Source organism: Lissotriton vulgaris, chromosome 3_1 (genome assembly GCF_964263255.1).
Source record: "Lissotriton vulgaris chromosome 3_1, aLisVul1.2, whole genome shotgun sequence".
NCBI lineage: Eukaryota > Metazoa > Chordata > Amphibia > Caudata > Salamandridae > Lissotriton > Lissotriton vulgaris.
In genome coordinates, this window is record NC_141689.1 from 275,672,163 (window position 1) to 275,694,406 (window position 22,244).

The 22,244-nt window shown below is 41.1% G+C and overlaps 1 protein-coding gene and 1 non-coding gene across 25 annotated transcripts in view; one reads left to right on the forward strand and one right to left on the reverse strand.

The window, feature by feature from the left end:
• TCF4 (transcription factor 4) overlaps positions 1-22,244 on the reverse strand; it is an 822,748-nt gene that overhangs the window by 114,482 nt on the left and 686,022 nt on the right. For all 24 annotated transcript variants that reach the window (XM_086960420.1, XM_086960423.1, XM_086960424.1 and 21 more), the window contains 2 exons: positions 19,115-19,248; positions 5,486-5,621 (listed from right to left, as the gene is read on the reverse strand). In XM_086960420.1, the coding sequence (XP_086816546.1) occupies positions 5,486-5,621; positions 19,115-19,248 (270 nt within the window). The remainder of the gene's footprint in view (positions 1-5,485; positions 5,622-19,114; positions 19,249-22,244) is intronic.
• LOC147726318 (small nucleolar RNA SNORA71) lies at positions 6,880-7,010 on the forward strand. Its single transcript, XR_015309735.1, has one exon. It is a non-coding gene; the product is annotated as a small nucleolar RNA SNORA71 (small nucleolar RNA).

Consider the following 22,244-nt stretch of genomic DNA (forward strand, 5'->3'; position numbering starts at 1 on the left):
AGTGCAAGACAGGTGTCTAACACGCATTCCTCTCCGCATAGCATACATCGCAGCACAGGTAAGATGCAGGTCTGCCATATAGGTCTGAATGAAAGAAACCAGGTCATATTCAGATCTCTTAGCCGGGCTAATCCAAGGACTTTAGTTATGCGGTCCCGGAAGCGTATTGCTAGGATCGTTTCTTCCAACCTTGCCGGAGTCATGTCTGCGTTTTGGCTTGCGAAATCGGAGCAGGAGGGTCAAGAATAAAATACCTGCTACAAGTCCTAAAAGTAGTGGTAGGCCGCCAAAGACCGAATGGACAAAATTGGGAAAGATGCCCAGGACTGCTTCGAAGGGTGTTAACAGTCCCGAAAAAATGGTCTTAAATACATTTGAGATACCACTGGCATTCGACATATTTAGGATTTGGCTGAGCATTTCTGTGAAATGCACGGGGCAATTTGTAGATAAAAGTGTATGTAGCTCTGCAGTTGTCCTTGCAACTTGGAGATCATACGTCTCTTTTGATGACGTGATGGGCACTGTTGTCTGCAAAAGCACAGACTTCATTCTGCTTAAAGTATCAATTCGTAAAGAAGAGATATTCAAAGGAGGCCAAATCGGAGCCACTGAGTCTCCGGGGCCATTTGGATACAATGCTTGCATACAGCAAGTGATCATGGAACTCACGCTTAAGAGATATGCTTTCCCTGGCACCAAGCCACAACAGCTGTGATCCGTTATTAGAACGTAACTCCCGTTAGAAAGTTGCCTCAAGAATGGCTCTATCTGTGTTGCAGGTGTGCTGTGCTGGTGGCATGAAAGGTTACTCGAAGTCCCCTCACAGGCCCCATATAAATTAATACCTTGGCACAAAAGTATACCACTTAGTGATTGTTTACACTCATTACCACTAAGAAATACATTTTTGTTATTGTCACTATAACATATGTGTGTATAAGGTAATTTCCATGATGACTTAATGTATCCTTTACCCAACTTTTCATACTGGCCTGCCGGTATATACTCAAGACAATTTTTAAACTGGAAAGTTGTTATCGGAATTGTGATAATCCCGTGTATTATCCATTCAATGGCAGGTCTTTCTGACATTGTCAATGGTAATCTCTCAAGTTTTTTAATGCTCAGGATTGTATAGTCTGCTCCTTTTTGTGCCAAACTGATTTGTTTATCAGTAAGGTTAAAGATAGAAAACAATGACGTTGTGTTGATTAAACGCCATGGTGCATAGCCTGAACGGAGGTTTTGCAACGTCCAACCTAGCTGTACAATAGAACGTAATTGGGACTGGCCATGTTGTAACATTAGCATGTCCTGGTCTATTATATTGATAGCAGATGATACAATACTGTCCAGTGAATATATTCTGGAGGACAGAGTCATTAACCCATTGTCCACAACAGAAAGTGATTTTTCCAAATTAATACGATCAATTTCTCGTATTTTCTCTGCTGTTTCAATTTGAGTCTCTTTCCATGCCTCGTTGTAAGCAGCATATATACTGGCCGCTATGAAACGTTTTTGACGCTGTTTGCGTGGTCCCATTATGAAATCTCGCAAGTCAGCACCATCTTTAAGTAAAGACAAGTGTTGCTTAATTTGTGCCAGTGTGGATGTTTGTAGCCATTCAAGGCATAGTTTCCCTACACTGTATGTTGTTACTATCCCTGGATGTTGTCTCTGGGAGTATCTAGGGTCTGGTCTGGTCATTTTTAACCCCTGTAATTTGTTCAGGAATCTGTCTTGACAGTTATTCGTGTCTGTAGGCCAGATTAACCACTTTTTCCAATCAGGACGTGTTCTGTTTTAATTTAAAATGTGGGATACGTCTACCTCAATATCTGTGGTTTCATTATCAGGTATTGGCTTTGGAATAGACGGTTTGTTAAGGTCTTTAATCTTGGCTAGGCCAAGACAGGTCGTTTGTTGAATTGTGTCATTCAAGAACATTATTTGTTCTGGGATCATGCAGGCTCTAAATAATGCTTCTAGGCCTTGTACCTGCCAATCTTTTGTACCCCAGATTGTTTTTGTTTCAATTTTATTTTTCCAGAAATCAAAACCAAATGTAATCATTTTTTCATAAAATGCTTCTGAATATATCAATTTAGTATTTGTCAGCATGGTTTTTGTCCCTGTTTTATCTAACAGTTAATAATAAAAAGTTTCTACATCACTTGTGTTAAACCCTGAGAAGTATTGGAATTTCTCATAGAATGTTTTTGAACTGCTTTTAGGTGGAGTAGCACAATGTTCCCATTGGTTATATTTAAAAACATTTCTAGGTTGAGCAGATTTATGTAAATAGTGATCTGCATAATGAGTAAAACAGTACATCTGTTCATAATTCGATGAACCTTGCAAATAATCATGTTCTGTAAATTTTGCTGACAAAACGAAATCCGACATCATATTATTTATACTTTCAAAGTCCCAATCATCAGAGAATGTACTTGGTTTTACAAAGTCACTTAATGAAACCTTAAACTTATGAGGATATTTCAAGAGTTCGACCGGGCCATATATTTCGTAGTCTGTTTTGTCCCAAACTACCCCGCCGGGTATTGGAATGGCTGTGACATTCACTGATGATAGCTCTCTTTTCTCGATGTGAGATGATTTGTGAGGCTTCAGAACTAAGTTGATGTTCTGACTTGCTGTGTCCATTGTACTGTATTTTCCCTCAATGAATTTTCCCAAGCTGGGCTCTCTGCCAGGGGACATCTGTTCTGCTCCAGTATTCACCACCACCGCGTGTTTGCTTAAGGCAACGTTGGTATATTTATACCTGAAAGGTGCCGAGTTTGACGTAAGTTTTTGGACATAAGACGTCAATAAAGATGTCACTAAGAACTGTGCTCGCAGGAGTTCTATTACTAATCAAAACAAAGCAAGCAGGGTTTGCCCAGGTTGCTGGGGGTTTGGTATGTCAAAAGAACTCGGTGTGCTATCTAGGAATCGAAGGAAGTGGCTTCGGCTGTGTCATGGACTGCAGAGGCGGATTACTGAAATATTATGCCATTATAGGGATATGTATTGATTATAGCCGTATAGGGGCATGAGGTCACAATATTGATCGGGGTCCTAGATAAAACACATCACATCCCTCTGCCTTTAATGGTTAGCTGGACCAATGAAGAAGACTGAAGAGGATCTTGGAGTGTTTGCAAGTTCAGTGCTTCAGATAAGAGACAGGGTCATAGGGAATCTGTGCCTGATTGCCCTGAAAAGATTAAAAAATAATGTGTGATTCCCTTTCTCTGGAGCAAGATCCCAGTAATCTTAAACTAATGCGTGCATTTTGTGGGGAAGAATGTGACCTATACATAGAAACACAGCCAAATAGGCACTGTAAGGAGTTGAAATTTGCTAAGCTTGGTATTACCCTCATTAAGGACACTTTGAAGGCAACTGACAGGGGATGAAGGCTGCTTTTTATTAATAGTATCTTTCTAAAGGGCATTGTCTCCCTCAATCCACCTCTGGATCTATGTTTGTCCTTAATGAGGTTAATATCAGATAAGCAATTTACAACTCACTACTGTAGTTTTTAAACAGGGCTGCGTGGAAAATCAGTTCATGCTTTTGAAGGTAAATAATAAGTCAAAAGGATGACTACTTATTTAAAAAATGTTACCTTGAAAAAGCAGCTTTAATTCACAAGTAAAAAAATCATGTTATAATGATGATGTCCCTTCCGGGAAAGTGATAATGAAAGCCAGGTGCCAACTGACTTTCAACACAAGGTTAAGTTACTTACCTTCAGTAACAATATTTCTGATGGGTTCTATAACTGCAAATTCCTCACCTTTTGAATTTCCCCAGGCACCTAACTGGATTCAGATACTTTAGTAGCAATTCCTCCAGCGTACTGACTGGGGTGCCATCGGCTCCATGGAAGCATTGTCCTGACTCTGGAAAGGTCAGAGCAGAGCCATGCATGCTGACATCAGTTTACAAGAAAGTATTCGTCTTCCTTAAATATGCAGCATTAGCAAGAGACTGAGAACCATGATAGTTGGCAAAATCTAACATGAATCGTTAGTTGAAATCCATCCACAGTACAGGGAGAAGGGAAGGTGGTTGAGAAGTCTAATGGTGCTTCCTACTGCTGTGCAGAAGCATCTGCTTAAAAGTTTCTGATGCTATCTGGTGGCTTGGGAAATTCTAAAGTTGAGGAATCTGCAGTTAGAAGAAGCCATCAGAAAGAGAACTAATGTACAGCTGTATAAGTAAGTCGTCGTACACAAAGATGGACCGATCTGAAGTTTTCTCTAAGCTGGGGCCATTGACAAATATTTCACCTAGCACTTAGTGCAGGGTCCACATCCAATGTTACTTCCTTTATTTGTACTTGGATCATTTTTATATGTGTAAAAGTTGAACCAAATGTGATGTTCCATATTTCCAAATAATTCAATTAGTTGTGTTTGCTCTTTGGGATACGTGAAAGATTTTCTTTCTTCTTTGCTGTATTTTAGTACTGATGAGCGTACACCAAGTATTTGAAAAAGGTTACCGGTGTACAATTGTAAATGAAACCACTTGTTAACAAAATGTCTGCGACATCAGAAAAGAGGTTTTTTTTTGTCATTTATTACATTTGCCACAATGTCCTCCAAAACAGACTTGTAGAATATTCCAGTCCACCCAAGTAATAGAGTGCACTAGCGATAGTGTCAGAAGTCACAAATACGTGCGGAAATATGTTATTAGCTGCTAATCTGAGTATCATGGTAATCAGCTTTTCCTGAAATAGCCATACAAATTAAACTGTGAGCAGGTTAAAGTGAAATCATTTCATGATGGAGTAAGCTAAAGGCTATAGATAATTATCTAAAAAGAGTTCATTTAAGATGTCTAGGGTACATAAGATCTTGAATATACGCATATCTGATTTATTTAGGGCATTGAACAGTATGAAATAAAAAAAACTGCAATATTTTATGAGGACAATAAAAGTCTCACGTAGAAAATGGTGATTAGGTGAGCAGACGACTATCGGGTATTAGAGTTTCAGACATCACTGTACAAGACATAACTAGAAGCTAGGCATGCCACATGACATTTTGATCGTGGATTATGGAGGTACAACCTTGTAAATTTGTTACTAGTTTAGAAATACATTCTGGGTTAAAGCTTAATATAGGAAAGGCTTCCCACTTCTGCAGCATTCTTATATTCAGCCTCAAACAAACCTACTTCAAATTAGGTCATGGTATTTGTCTTTCATGCTGCAGGGAAAATGTAGTTATCTTGGACCTCTTGTATCCTTGTTGAATAAAATACAACAAACATTATTTTAAAGCGTACTGGGTACCACAAAACTATAAAATTACCTAGATATTAAAAAAATATATTTTTACCTTTGCTACTGGTATGCAAATGTATTAAAATACACAATTTATAATATGAACTCGTATTCTGTTGCCCTATTGTAAATAGGATCAGATATGTTATAAAGGCCTAACCTCTGACTTACCCAATATACTGTCAGTTCCATTGGCAGGTGGTGTGCATGAAGAAGCGTTGTAATGGTTTGTGCCAGTACGGTGAAAAGTGGACATTGGAGGAAGACTGGGATTGATGTCTGTTGACGAATGGGATGGGTAGCTCTGCTGTTGAATTTTAAAAAATCCAAAATTGTAAACATAAAAATGTACGAAGACTTCGTTTTTTTACTTCTGACATCCCATTTACAAATCATGCAATATATTTTTATGATTATGTACAGATCATATTTTACAAATGACATTCAAATGATTAGAAAATTTACTGTACTGAAAATATGTCAACACTTAGTACTCAATGGAAATAACTGATGCGTAATCGCTTTTAATACACTCTTCAACAGATGTCTCAAAATAAGTAAGATGTGTTGCATGCAAATTAATGTTTAAAAGGACCAAGTTTAAAGAGGAGATAAGAATTGCAAGATCGAAATACGCTGCCAGAGAACAACCTGCATTTACTAGCATTTTAGGTCTCGGCCTGAACCAGCACATGCGCTGATCTGGCCCAGACATTTAATAGCTGCTTTGAAAAGTGCTACTTTCCCGGCGACCAGCTTACTATCACGCGCACAAGAGCACGCTCGCATGCGCGTAATAGCAAGCGGGTGGCTGGCAAGTTAGCATTTGCGAGGTCGCGTGTGCGCACCACTCGCGTCACCCCTTGCGTTTTTTTTAATTTATTTCATTTGGCGGCCAATGCTTGTTGACCTATGTTCCTTGCCCTCATCTTCAGCGCTATGTACTGCGATATATGGTTTATTTGGGAATCTCGACTTTTTAGTGTTTACATTAAAGTAACTCTTTTGAGAATGTTTGACTTCCAGACAGCGTGATCTTGGCTTGTGGACTTTAAAATTAAAGCACGGTTATTTTGCCTAATACGACACGTGAGTGATGTCATAGTAATGTTCGTAATACGTGACTGCCCCAGTAAGCGTATCGGGGCAGCTCGGTAGCACAGATGACGACATCTCAATACTTTCGCTTGAATTTCCATGAGTTTGGGTTGGTTTCAGCACGTTAAATTTAGTATAGCTTCCTTTTGTAATTGGCATGGCCATGCAGCTCGAAGCAAAACTGTAAATACCCATTTTGTATCTTTGCGGTTCTCACTTGTTGGGTTTATTGGGTAGTGTCTAAAATAATCACGGGGTAGTGAGTTGGTTTCTCAAAATGCCGCTTTTGTTTAGAGTTTCATGGGAATTTAGAGCCATGACCCGTCTGAAAACAAGTATGACTTTCTAGGTCGCGTGTAAATTGCTTTAGTATAGAGGGCCTAAACGCCTATTTAATGTAAATAACAATGTTGTGCTCCCTCCCACAATTTGGGATTAGGAGGCGAGGTCACCTTACACTCCTGCGAACCTGCATCGAAAGTGATCATGGCCCTATAAGTGACCTGGTCATTAATACTGCAGGTAGAGATATATTTGGAAGCTTTTCCCGTGTTTGAGGGGGTTTTACATCCCTATGAAACCCTGTGACTTTCAGACACTACTTGAACTGTTTTGCTTAACCTCTGCAGTCTGAGATTTGTTAACTACACCATGGGCTGCATTGACGTTTGAACCAGTTTTTTATGTACAATGACTTTTATGCCTATTTCCAGGGATGCGTGAGGACTAAGACCGTGAAAAAGGCCACCCGGGTCATCATCGAGAAGTACTACACCTGGCTGGGCAATGACTACTACACCAACAAGCGAGTGTGCGAGGAATTCACTTAATCGTCAACCAGAAGCTCCGCAACAAAATTGCAGGGTGAGAACCTTTGACCACGCTGCGCTGCTAGGCATCTGTGTACTAGATCTTGCATGGAGTGTGTCGTTTGAATGGACATCGTGTGTAGGTCTAGGGTGCAGTTATATCCGGTGTGGGTACACCGGTCTCTTACAAGAGTAGTACTGGAACACGCACATAGAAAGTTACATGGCTTTGGTGAAGCAGTATAGCTCCACCCAGGTGTATTGGTTTGCTAATTAATACATATGCGTGGCTTTAAAACACGGTTTGAGTGTCATGACTGGGGTTTAGGCAGGTCGCAACTTCGGATATATTGCTGGTAGCGCTGCACATAACATTTATTTCCAAGTATTGACTAAACTGCTTGACTTTTCCTGTTCCAGATTTTGTTCGGAGAGAGACTGGGCTTGACAGTCAGTATTGTTTCTCTGAAAGTGATACTAGTTAACCCCCAACCAGTCTAGTCTGTCACTGTAGAGCTGTTCAGTCGTACTTCGTAATGTAGACCTATTGACATCCACGTTCCTGTTGTACTACTTTTCTCAACTTTGGAGGCAGGATCAATTGACCACAATAGAATGGGTACTGCTTCGAGGGCACCTTTTATTTGGTGCATATGTTTAACAAGCATTGGCATAGCCAACAGGTCTCGCTTTTGGGACCTTATAAGTATTTAGTGATGCAGCAGAATATTCTTGGTGCAACACCAACAACTGTTGCATGGCTAAACACTTATAACGGTCCAAAGGCGAGACCTATTGGCTATGCCAATGCTTGTTTTTACAGCACGCACTAGACCCACCAGCGTAGTAGAGCAATTTACATATACAGAAATGAATCTACAGAATGCAGCACACCGATCACAACCGAACAGTTTACATAATGAGTTCCTAGCAACAATAGGTGGGACATTATTGGTATGGACATATGGAGTTTCCCTCTAGTAAAGACAGGATTGGTCGATAAGTTATGAGCTTCGTCAGGGAAGACTTTGCACTTGTCCAGTCTGTAGAAGATTTCGATTACGTAAAGAAAAGGCTGAGAGTGCTTTTGAGTTTTGTGGGCTTGATCTTAATTTATTACTAAGTTGCAGTAAGAGCAGAAAGCATCTCTTGAAAAGGAGAACTTTGAGATCGTTCTTAAGGTTTTTATGGGTGGGAAGGAGATCTATATCCCGGAGACGGGGTTTCCAGAAAAAGCGATTGTGTGCTCCACAAGGGAGCCACCTGAGGTGTGGATTAGGTATTAAGTGGCTTCCACATGTAAAGTCTGTGAAAAATTGAAGCTATTGCTTTGATGAGGAACCGTTTAAGGGTAATATTCACTATGGAGATATGGTCTGATCATCTGGCACCAGAGATAAATCTAGCTGCTGCTAGTGCTGAAGTCTTCCTATCACTGAGTCAGATGTGTTTTGGCATATTTAGGACACATACATTTAAGTTAATTCAGTTTATGTGCCTTATAACCTACCACTCAATAAAGATCGAAAGGAGAAAGAGAAAAGTAAAATATTACAATACTACTCCTAATAAAACTATCTCAATAACTCCACATTTTATTAGGATTGTCCAAATACTATAGTGTGTGGTATATACTGTGCTCCTGCTTGATAACTTTCAGTAGCTCTAACAAAGTCTGAACGCAATAGAAGAAATAGCTCTTTCGGTTATAAGCAAAGGTGAGTCAACTGTTACCTCACATACAAGCCAATTTGCTAAAACACATGAATAAAGGTTATTAAAGTAAGTCACTTTTCTAGTAGTGGTGATAAACATTAAATAAAACTGGACCATGGTACACCTAACGCCTACCATACATAAGATATTTAATTTGAACAACATAAATAATCAAAGATACTCCTAACTTACTGTTTTTGCTGCATGGCAGTTGGCAGCCTTTAACGCTCGAGTCGGGCAGATTTTTATGTGGATGTACGATCCCACATCACAATTGAAAGCAGCCCAAGTATTGAAGACATTTTGGCTATCCTTTCAAACTGTAGCCAAATCAGAGATAGCAAAAGGTTTGTTTCTAGTTACTGAATGTGATTAGGAGCTAATTCGGATGTCACTATGGGTGACACATGACGTTTAACTTGGGAGAATAAAAGGACTGTCCTATTTCCGTATATGATCCAGGCAGTGAAATAACTGTACTGACAGAGTACTTAGGGTGATATAATATAATCTCTCATGATCTAGGTTCAGTTGTACATAGACTTCTGTTTGCGATATTCCTAATAGTTAATTGATGCTATGTACAACCATGTGTTTACACTGTTTGTGACTTCCAGTGGGTCGCAATTGACCTACCTCATCAATATTCATGAGGTAGGTCGCAAATTGCGACCCATTGGGAACAGTAAAAAATCACAGGGATGATAGCCTGCTGGGGACAGCAGACCACCATATCTGTGTTTGGTTTTTAAATAAAGCAAAAACATTTTTTTAAATGCAGCCCGTTTTCCTTAAAGGAAAATGGCATATCTATAAAAATAAAAATAAAATGAAAAGTTTTTTCATTTTTTAAAAGTAGACAGTGGTCCGTGGAAACACTGCCAGTTCTTAAAAGGAAGTTTTTGCATCTATTCACTAAAGGAAAAGGAGCCCTTGGGTACCCCTTCCTGTTTGTGAAAGGATTGTCATCTACTTGAAGTAGGTGGTAAAATGTACCACTGTGAGTCGCTATTAGGAAGGGAAGCCCTTAACATGCCCCTTTCTAATACTGAATCGCTAACCCATTTTGCGATTCAGTAATAGGGTACCAAATCGCAAAAAAAATGTTGGTACACAGAAAAAAGCTTTTTTCCTGTCGCAAGCTGCCGGATTCTGTGAATCCGACAGGCTGCAACCTGGAAAAATCTATGTACACCTGGCCAATAAAAGGTTGCAATTAATCAATATAGGTAAAACAGGGAACGTCTGGTACAGTACTCTCATTGTATCATATGGCATCACTAATTGAATTGTGAGGCACAATCAGGTGATCAACTTGACTAGGGCACGTATAATATTCCACAGTAAGGAGCTAATGTATAGCCATGTTGGGTATATAAACTACAGGTTTGTGAGGAAATCTAAGTGACCTAGAGATAACTTTCAGTTTATAAATCAATGACCACGACAGCTACATCACTTCCATCAGGGGGTGCATTAAGATCCAGTGATCAACTGTACTTTTAAAAATAAGACTATCATCGGAAAAGAGCAGAACACTCATTTCAGTGAAAGTTGTTGGAGGGTGAATGAAGAGGCCTAAGTGTTTTACAATCTCAAAAAGCAAATAACATGGGGATGGTTGGGAGAGACAGGAGAATTTTTTGAGCCCCAAACAGGATCTCTTCAGCTTCTCCATTCAGATGACCAATATGACCTTCCTCAAGAAAAATTACACAAAATGAGTGCAGATTCGAGCAATGCCACAACAAACATATGAGAGATTTGCCAACTGGACCCTGATAGACACACACGGACCGTTAGTGAAAGGAAAAAAAGTAGGCTGCCCTCAAGCAAAATGTAATAACCTTTTAAGAATAATTTCAAATATATAATTTTTTTTACTGGAACCGAACAGTTCAGTAATTCTAATCACTGGATCTTACTAAGATAACTGAGAAGAACATAAGCTGGACAGGCTGGTATCAGTTTTTTCTAAAGACAGTGAAACCATTTCTGACAGAAAAAAATTAAAAACTGCTGTTCAAGCCCTCATCCGGTTGCTTCTTCATGGGGGCAATGCCCTACTACAGAGCCTCTGAGATGCCACATGAACATCCCCTAAGTCTGAGGTCTTCAAACAGTGGGACGCGCCTCCCTGGTGGGGGTCTGTGGCTGCATTTCCAGGGATGCGCAAATGGCTCAGGAATACTTGTAAATAAAGGAGACCTGAAGCGCGACCTTGGTTATTTGGTGCAACATTGAAGTGTATCAAAAAAGGTAATGCAATTGTGATGCTGAGTGCCATGGGGCATAGGTCAGTGAGTTTGGTGACAGGATCAAAGACATGGCTAAAAAGAGGAGTATATTCTGCCAATATTCTGTTGATAACACACACATCTTAAATGAAAAATAATAATCTGTGAGAAATGCAGACTTTAATCTTTGAAATCTCAATTGGTTAATTAAATCACTTGGGGAGGGGTGGGGGTTGCACGTGATTAGAGAGACACCAGAGGGCTACAGACTGAATCCAGGTGGATATATATGAAACTGTTACACTGTTGTTGAATCTGTGCTTTCGTGTTCTTTCCACTGGAATAAATATAAATAGAGCATTCATCTGTTGCTACAATCAAAATATCCTTGAAACACACAACTTGAAATGCACTTGGCTTTGCATGTGTTGTCTGCACAAATGATTGTAGAAATACACACCAGGGCACTGTGCGCACGTGGGAGCGGTTACAGTATCAAGAACAGCCAGCTAGAGGAAAAGTGTGCGTGTTCAAGGAAAGTGCCTGTACGAGTAGACATTGGTGTGCATGCCTGCAGGCAATGCTTGAAATGGAAAAATAGAACTACTGTACCAGAGTACCCTGCTTGTTTTGAGAAGTGCTGGTACTCTCCAATTAAAACGATTACGTTTTCCTTGAGAAATGTAGGTACTCTCCCTCGCAAAATAAAACAAAATGCCGGTACCGGCCCATTTAAAGCACTCTTAACTTGCATATGTTGTTTTTTTTTTTAATTGTTGCGTGTATACAAAAAGAGTGAAGGGATCCGGAAAGTGAAAGTGTCTGCGAGACGCAAGAAAGTGAAAGCGACCGGAGGGAACAGGAAAGTGAAAGCGACCGCGAATCAGGCAAATGCAAACAAGCGTGTGCAGCCACGCTAATTAGAAACAGATGGCCCATTCGCGCCGCTGCACGCTCCCGCACTGTGGATCCTGCCACACGCACGAGTGTTACAAAAGTGCAGACTGATTCCAAAAGGTCATCTCCTAGAGCAGCAAATGCGCACTGCGCTAGGCTCGACCTAAAAAACTGTATTATTTGAATGGTCATTAAACAACAGTATCTCATAGAATGGATGAGCACGTGTTCTGTACGCACCTGAGCTAAGAACAGTTTTGTAAAGGCAATCCAAGAGCAGTCGAGGCTTACACTTCCCTGCCCTTAAACATCAAGAAGACATTGCAGCAGCCCCAGTCTACTCTGCAAGGCACAAGAGTAGGATTTGCATGGTTTACGCTACTGCAAGTTGCTGACAGCTGAGCTTCTATTACCTAGCCGCTGAATATGTGCAGGGGTTGCCCTGCTTGTACTTTATGAGACAGTGTGCACAGATCACAAGTTAACATCATCAACCCACAGGCAGTAAGATGAAAGGTAAACCCTTTTCAGTCACTGGCTGTCATAAGTGCCATTTACATGTTGCTCAGCTCACATTACATCCACTGGTTGGAGTAACAATCAGTCATGATCTATTGTAGAACAAGTTACCTACCTTTGGTAACACCTTATCTGGTAGAGACTATCTAGCCTCAGATTCCTTACCGTAGAACTGTATCCAAGTGTCCGATTGGATCCGGAAATTTTTCATGAGCAGTACCCCTTTGCGCACCAGTAGGTGACTTCGTTATTCTCCGCATAACATCGCTGGTGTTGATGCGCTGAACGGGACGTCAGTCTGCAGTGCCTATATAGGAGCCACCCAGGAGCGCTGACTCGACTTTCCATGCCAGAAGCGTACACGGACCACTGGTATGGAAAACTAGAGTAAAGCCCTGTACTGAGAAATACGTTCACAGAGCAGGTAGGATGGGAGAGTTGGTATGGAATCTTCAGCTAGATAGTTTCTCTACCAGATAAGGCGTTACCAAAGTTAAGTAACCTGTTCATCTGAAAGAGAATTCTAACCACAGATTCCTTACCTTAGATACCCAAGCAATAACTCCCCAGAGGTGGGTCTGCGGACCAATTTCACATGAAGAAGTCCTGCAGGACCGAACGGACAGAGTGCCCAGCCCTATAGAACTGCAAGTCCAGACACTAATGTTTGTTAGACGTGGGCAGGGAAGCCCACATTGCTGCCTGGCAGATGTCAAGGGCCAGAACTCCGTGAGCTAATGCAGTTGTGACAGCTTTAGTTCTGGTGGAATGAGCATGCAAACCCTCAGGGGGTTATTTCTTAGCCAATGCGTAGCAGATTTTGATACAGTGAATGATCCATCAAGAGATTGTCCTCTGCTGAAAAGCTTGTCCTTTCTTTACTCCGACATACCCCACAAACTGTTGATTGTCCACCCAGAACTCCCATGTGTTATCAAGGTAGAACGGCATGGCTCTTTTTAGATCTAGATGGTGATGCAACTCCTATTCCTTGGAAGAATGAGGCAGAGTGTAAAAAGAAGGCACAGTGATGATTTGGCCTACATGAAATGTAGTGACCACTTTCGGAAGAAATAAAGTTCTCATATGAAGCAACAGTTTGTCTGGATGGATGTTAAGATAAAGAGGCTCGGATGACCAGGCATAAGGCTTACTGACCCTCTCGGCATATGTTATTGCCACCAGGAAGGCTGTCTTGATGGTAAGGAGACTGTTCCCAGCAAAGGTCACCGAAAAAATCATCAACAAACAGCTGACCCGCTATCTCGAGGAGAACAGCATCCTGGACCCGTCCCAGTCCAGGTTCCGCAGCAACCACAGAACCGAAATCGCACTCATTGCCGCCACCGATTACATCAGGTCCCAGCTTGACAACGGAGAAACAGCGGCCCTCATCTTCCTGGACCTGTCAGCCGCATTTGACACGGACTGTCACCGCACACTACGAACACGACACGGGAATCGAAGAGACGGCCCTGGACTGGACAACATCCTTCTTCACTGGCAGAACTCAGGAGCGTCCGCCTCCCCCCCTTCCGCTCCAGTGCCACCGAGATCATCTGCGGCGTAACCCAGGGCTCCTCCCTCAGCTGTTCAACATCTACATGGCACCCCTCGCCCACGTCGCCCAACAGCACCACCTCAACATCATCTCCTACGCCGAAACCCAGCTGATCCTCTCCCTCACCAAAGACCCTCACACCACCAAAACCAACCTCCACGAAGACATGAAGGCTGTCGCCGAATGGATGAGGAACAACTGACTGAAGCTGAACTCGGACAAGACGGAAGTCCTCATCCTCGGCTCCACCCCTTCAGCCTGGGACGACTCCTGGTGGCCAACAACACTAGGAACAGCCCCGACACCCACTGACCAAGCATGCAACCTAGGGGTCATCCTCGACTTCACCCTCTCCATGACTAAACAGGTCAACACCGTCTCCTCATCCTGCTTCAACACCCTCCGAATGCTTCGCAGGATCTTCAAGTGGATCCCCACAGAAACTAGAAGAACAGTCACCCAGGCCCTCGTCACCAGCAGGCTGGAGTACGGAAACGCCCTCTACGCAGGAACATCTGCCAAGCTCCTGAGACGACTGCAACGCATCCAGAACGACTCGGCACGTCTGATCCTCGACATCCCCGCCGCAGCCACATCACACCCCACCTAAGAGACCTGCACTGGCTCACCGTCAACAAGAGGATAACCTTCAAGCTTGTCATCCACGCACACAAAGCTCTCGACAACACCGGCCCAGCATACCTAAACAGACAACTCAGCTTCTACACCCCCACCCGCCAGGTCCGCTCGTCCGGCCTCTCCACAGTCCCCCGCATCCGAAGAACGACCGCCGGTGGCAGATCCTTCTCCCACCTCGCCGCCAAGACCTGGAACACCCTCCCCACCAACCCACCGCAGACCCATGACTTACTGGCCTTCAGAAGACTCCTCAAGACCTGGCTCTTCGATCAGTAGCAGCACCCCACAGGCAAACGTGGTTCGATATCCGTTAGTGACAGGCACCGCAGGGCTTTAAGGACATCCCTGCTACACCAGGATGTAAGACCTTAAAAAGACTGTGACAAAACATCAAATAAAGCTTAGTCAAAAAGAGAATAAAGGGTGGCTCTTTAGGGATCTACGGCGGCTGGCGCAGAAGGAAAAGGACTGACGTCAGTGTGCCTGGGTGGCATCTTTATAGGCACCGCAGATGTCACTTCTGGTAGGCAGGATGCCAACGATGCCATGCGGAGCTGAACACCACCACCTACCAGCATGCACGGGTACTGCTCATGAAAAATTTCCAGATCCAGTCTCATGCCTGGGGATTATTCTAAGGGAAGGAATATTCACAGTATTTCTCAGAAAAAAGTAATTAGATAGGATTCAGAAGGCTATATTCCATTTCTATGACATAAGGATACCTCTGATATATTAATCTTACTTTTTCACAGGTTCATATGCTTAGGAATCAGAAATAACCACATTACCTGGGAACAGTATTGTTGAATAATAGAAAATAATTTGTAATACATGTATAAATCTGCAAATGCAGCAAAAGACTAGCATTCTTTGAAACGAATATAGTTCACATGCTGAAAGGACCACGTTGCTAACATGCATCGTTTATTCCTGCAGTGGGCATGATATAACTGGGCCACTCATTATTTCTGTTATGGTGGTGGAAGAAGTGCACACCCAGTGACGTTTGCAACTTTACCGTTATGAAAGATTAATCGAATACAGCTATTAAGTCAACAAGGAACCTCAGAGAAGGGGAATGAAATACAATTTTTTGCAAGAAAAGGTTTCCACCTAAATATTTATTCAGTGTTGCATATAAACATAGCCCATCTGAATGCGATTCTGTAAAACAGATTAAACATAGAATTGCACCAACATTAAGGAATTAAAAGGACAGCCAAAATGTGAAAGGAATTTTAAAAACATTTAAAAGCTAGTGTGAAATAATATGTGAGATGAAAACAAGCGAGCCACCGGTTATGCCGATTGCTGAATGACCGAGCACAATTAAATCCTTTAATATAACGAGCATGAACAAAACAATCTATACAACAAATACTGTCGTTCTGGCACTAACTAAAACAAAAAAAGTAACATTATAAATCTCTACAGAGGACTTCGCTGAAGGTGTAACAATACACACCAAGTGACATTTGTACCTTCAAGATAATGAAAGACACGAGATGAAGGTGGAGCACAGAACAGAGTGAGGTGCAGCTCTACTGATTTAGGTTCTATATACATTCTTGAAGAGTGCGCTAATCACACTAACACAAGTATTCTTTTTTATTTTATTTTAAGGAGAACAAATCTGATGAGGCTTATTTGTTATCCTCCCTTCAAGCAGAAAAAGGCGATTCATTTGCAAGTGTAGACATTGTACGTGGGGAGAAAAGGCACCTCACATCCCACGCGGGACCTGGCAAGTAACATCTGCATAGGCTTCCTGTATATGGTCGCAGTTCCGTGAGGATCCTTGCTAGTTATTGGACTGAGTGGCAGGGCATACTAGCCTTCAATCCCTAGGTTGGTGTGTCACAATTAGTAATTCCCATGCGGGATCATTTGAATGCTAAAAGTCATCGGCAAGGAAAGATGTGCTGTATGTATTATTGAAAAATGCCAATAAAAATGTTTTACCAAAAAAAAAAAAGTGTAGACATTGTACATGCACCTCGATGTCTGTCCTTAAGCTTAATAACACCGTTCTTGATGGTCAAGCTAACCATGTTTTCCAGGAAAGGCAGTGAGAAAGCATTTATTTAGTAATGAAGTCTATATTTTTCCTTTTCCATAAACATCTTCTGTCAAGTGAAACACCTACATGCCGAATCTCCAGGAAGACATTCTACAGAAAGGCTAATATGCTCATTTGATTACATTAATGACTTGTTGGTCACCAAAAGAGTTTTATCCAGAATGCAACTTATTGCCGACACACAAACATCAGTGGGGAAAATCTTCTCTATCTTAGAACACACTAACTTATGTGCCAATTATTAGCAGCTATGAGTAGTCAAAAATATCTCCTTAAGTGTACATGTGGAGGAAATTACCGTTTTCGTCCTTTGCCAATAAAATGTTCACTGCATGAAACCTACTTCAATACAGCAACGTGAGATGGGCGTAAAGTGGTCTAGGAAGGTGCAGACTGCCCTGGCTATTCTGTCTAGCTGACCAGCAACCTATCGGAAGATTCTACTCACAGAACCCAAATCAATATTTTAAGGATAGCCACTAAGACTATCTGAAACATTAAATTGCTTCAACCATTCATATTGTCTGCATTTCAGACAATTAGAAATTGGCTGGTGAGATGAATACATTTTGAAGGGTATTATGAAGCCGCACAGAGCAGCTGGCAAGCTAGGATGCACTCATACTGAGAACTTTACATTCTGGGAGTCTTAGGACTGCCTTGTTGCGAGTGACCAACAGCAGGGAACTGAACTGCTATTTGCTGTCATTTTCCTATCTGCAGCCTGAACAACTTGGATTTCAAAATAGTGGATATATTCACTGATCTGGTTCATTTACTTTACACTAATTAGTAGTTAAGTATTTTAGGATGCGCACATTTGCACACACATCGGTATTCTGACGGACAGTCTACAAACGTGCAATATGTGCCACACATTTCAGGGTGAGCTAAGGGATCTCAGTTGAACTAAGGGGGGTTGAGGTCATACGCATTTTGGGGAAATCTCTAGTAAATGATAAAATAATGGGAGAACACAAGTTCACTGCTCAGCACGTCTCAAAAATTCTATTCGTTAATCTGACATTAACTCTTGTTCACTCTCAGAACCCAACAAAATCATCAGCTAGACAAAGTTTATTAAGGTGGTTAAAATTGAACACCTCTGGTATAGCATTCTCTAATTAAAAATCCCTCATCTTTGTTCTTTAGTCGTGTACATCTAGTGTGTGTCCCGGTTTCCCTGTTTATTGGCACTGGTGCTAACATTTAGAATACTTTCGGAAATTCAAAGCATTCTATTTTCCTACATGAATGACAGCGCAGTTTGTAAAAATATATGATGTGCCAATAGAGTTTTCCATCACCATATCAAGCGGCTGGGGAAACGTCATGAAATTATAGAGTAAACTACACAAAATAGTACATACCTAAATTGTAAACCTCACAGATGCTACTCTGATGCTAAATGTGGGAGAAATGTAATGCAACATAAAAAGATCTTGGTGGTGTGGATAGATGATCATGCAATCCAACACAAAATGTAGGAAAGTAGAGGCAACAAATGGAGCTCAGTGCCTAGGGTTCCCTGCTTAGTGTTTCTACCTAAACGTGGTACTACACACTGAAAAATTGTATTTACGGAAGGTGTTTATTAAAAAAAGTACTATTTAGCAATTAGTCTTTGAAACAGCAAACTAAATCACAAGAACTGGAGAGAAGCATCCAAACTAAAAGAGTAAATACAATCTAAATGAGAATGAATTACATGTTATATTATTTCATACAAACCTTGAGGTGCTCAGATTGCCTACGCAGGGATAGCACTGTACTTCAAACATATAGAAAAAATATGAAACAGTGCTTACTCATACAGCGGGACAACATAAGGGAAGGATGGAGATAGAAAGGGAAACCTGAGAAGTGGGCATCCAGTGACCTTGCCTATCAAACTAGATTATAGTTCCTTAGAGCAGGGACACTTCAAGTAGGTGAGACTCGGTACTGGAGAAATTGGGACTTGGCTACCTGAAGAAAATACTCTAGTCAACTTGTAAGAGCACTATATCTCTCTTCACAGTATTTGCTTCTTCCATCCACTCTCTAAACATATGTACTAATTTACCTTTAAGCGGCCGCCTCCATTCTAGAGATTTAAAATAAAGCTGGAGAAAAATACTTTTATAATTTTTATACAATGAAAAACATAAAAACAAAGAGAACCACAAAACAACAAAGTAGTGATGTAAACAATGATGCCAGTGATATTTCCTCTTTTGTGCCATCAAGATGTCGTCTTACCAAACGATCATGTGGATGTAGACTGCAGTAGCTGCTAGACTGTGGAATATGAGAAGAATTGGCCAACATCCCTCCATAGCCAGGTTGGTTCATCCCACTGGAGGAACTCCATGGGTCACTGTTGTGATGACCATCTGAAATGTACATATAAATCAAGTGTATTGAAGCGCTGTTGCTCATAATACTTTTCATTTTATAGCACACAAACATTAAACAAAGTATGTTTTAAAAAATAAAACAATTGCACACCATCACTTTCATAACCAACCCAAAACAAAATAATGGATGAATCTATAGGTACAATTAACAACATGCCTAAAGTTGGCTCTCTTTTAGGATTATAAATATTGTTTTTAATGTTTAGCGAACATTGTACGTTTAATTTTCAAACAAGTCTTTATTATACCAGAACTAAAAAAGAATATTGCTCCGATAAGGTAGGGAAATGTAGGAGAGAATAGGATTACATTGATTGTAATATATCAAACCACTACTGACTTTACCTTCGCCAAAACGTTGCAGTGAGCTGTGGCGAGTGTGCATAGCCATAGGATGTTTGCAGTGAACACTTGGCATTACACACAACCACACCGTATGCCCAGCAAACCGGTCACATAAATCCCTGTGCATAGGTGAAGGTGGTGTGCAGTAAACTCACGGTCCATGGTGCAGATCACCTTTAGTCAACACTGACCGCTCAGTCCAGAGTGCACACTTGTGCAGTGAAATAAACATTTTAAGTGGTGGGGAGCACACTGACTGTGATATCTCATGAGTCACAGAAACCCAAAAGGGCAGCCGATGATCTGCTGACCTCATTTCAAAAAGCCGATTTAACACCACTCATCATCACCACATGGGGTCATATTTGTCATCCAATCGCATGGGACATATTTAAAGAGCGCTGTGCCAAGACATCCATTGAAAAATTAGTAGAGTGCAGTAGCAGTCCGTTCTTAAGGCTTGTAGCCTCATCCCACCTTTTTGCAAACATGAAGAGTGTTTGTCAGGCTGAGCAAAGGTCAGCCGAACAGACATTCTTCATTTCATTCAGGTCAAGCAGCGAGGTGCTGTATGTGCACCAACTGCACAGGGGTCTGGCTGCCTGAGCTGAACTTTGCAGAGCTGAAGATGTCACAGCTTGTGGGCATGAACTTCTCAGCACAGCAAAGTGCTTGGAGGTCCTTCTGCTCATGAAGAGTGGGCGCGTCACAGATTGTTTTCACAACAAATGGGTTAGATCAGTGTTTTTCAAACTGTAGGTTGTGACCTGAGCCAACTTTTTGGGGGTCATAAAAGAGAAAGCAATAAATAAAGATGCCTTTAAGTTCTGTATTTATCTCATCTTCAATGACAGAGGTTAAATGTCAGGCTATGTCTTCTGACAAATTGCTGCTTCTGCTATTTATCATGGGGATTGCAGTTTACAAACTCCTCACACTTCGCAGCCATAGAAAGAAACGTTAAGTGAATTATGTGACAATCTAGCTAGGGTACAGGGAGTGTCAAAGGAAAGGCTGTAGGGTGTAATATTTTGTAACACACAACAAAAGGTAAATAGCTGTATATGAACTATACTCATTCAGAAGTTCGGAAAGCAAAAATTAAGCTTTTTTTGTAATTCTGAAGTGTGATGGAAAAACACATAATAGGATGAAAACAAACCAAAGCCCTTTTACTTGGTGATGCACAAATGATAATCATTCACTTGAACCTAATTTCCACACATTATCATTTGTGTATAATATAATTTGTATCAGTAAATCTATGTTTGTGCACATTTAGTGATCTCTGTAAATGACAGTGCGCTACAACACGATGTTTTAGTTACTTAAAAAAGAAATCGCCAGCCTCATGTCTATTATCACTAGGTGGGTCACAAACACTTATCATGCTGAAAAGTGGGTCGAGGTTATAAACAGTTTGGGAAACACTGAGTTAGAGATGGCTAATCCTTCGTCTCAAGTATACTCCAGACTCGTAATAAGAGTGAGCCTAACACAGGTCATGCTTCGTGTTTTGTTCATACGGTCTTTATTCATTAAATGTAAATCTATTTAATGTAGCTGCACCATGTCAGAAGGGAGCTCTGTCATGGTGTTGTGGTAATGTTGATCTCTTCCCATCGTACTTTCCAGGATTTCTTTCACTGTTTCCCAACAAAGATTGACAAGTAGTCTACAGGTCAGTATATTCAATCTATCAATAAAAGCTTAATTTCATTGGTCCCTGGTGCTAGTAAATAACTTGATTAAAAAGTGAAGGGTATGCGGAAAATTTAATTAGCAAGTCGATTATCACTGCTTGCAAATCTTTAATTCATAAAAGTTTACAGGATGTCACCTAAACATGAAGCCCAGCCTGAAACAATACAAAAACAGATATGTGGGACTGTCTTGGTTTTCCTGAATAGGATGCATAAAGGGAATTATCTCAAGTGGAACCACCACAGGAAATACCCATTGTACATCATAGCTTTGCTTTTGCTGAAGAAACTTATTTCATATTATTTACAGAAGAGGGGACTATCTGTAACCTTTCTAGATCGAAATCAGCCCCAGTGACACCAGACCTCATATTGGGAGACTCCGTCTGCCCTACCTTATCAATTATGATCTTTTATCAAGGAGAAAGAGAATAAAGGCAGATGGGAACTCTTGACCAGAAGTAGAGTCTTCTGCCATCTTGAAACTAAAGGAAACCACATAGTAGGTCAGTGGACTGAAATCAACCAGTACAGGATATTTATATGCCGAAAAGTAGGTTCAGGATTGTTTAGGAAAGGTTTGTTGTTGGTGCACTTTGGGTCATTCAGAAAAAACAGTCCTCCAAGAGGATAATTATTTTGATTATATTAACATGGACTTGACAGAGCAAGCTCCCACAAACAGTGGTAACAAAATTCGAACTTTCGTTGTGATGCAATGGACTACACAAAGTGAAACTGTAAAGACAAAGGTATTATACTAAGTCCAGAGTCCAGATTTGTTTTTTTTATTTAAGCCTCAGACAAGATAAAATGTGAACACTGGACCCTGGCAAGTGCAGGGAGGAACAGCGAGAGGCGAGAAGGCATATAGCAATTGGACACTGCTGGACATAAAAGTTGGAAAGCTTTTTGCAAAAAGAG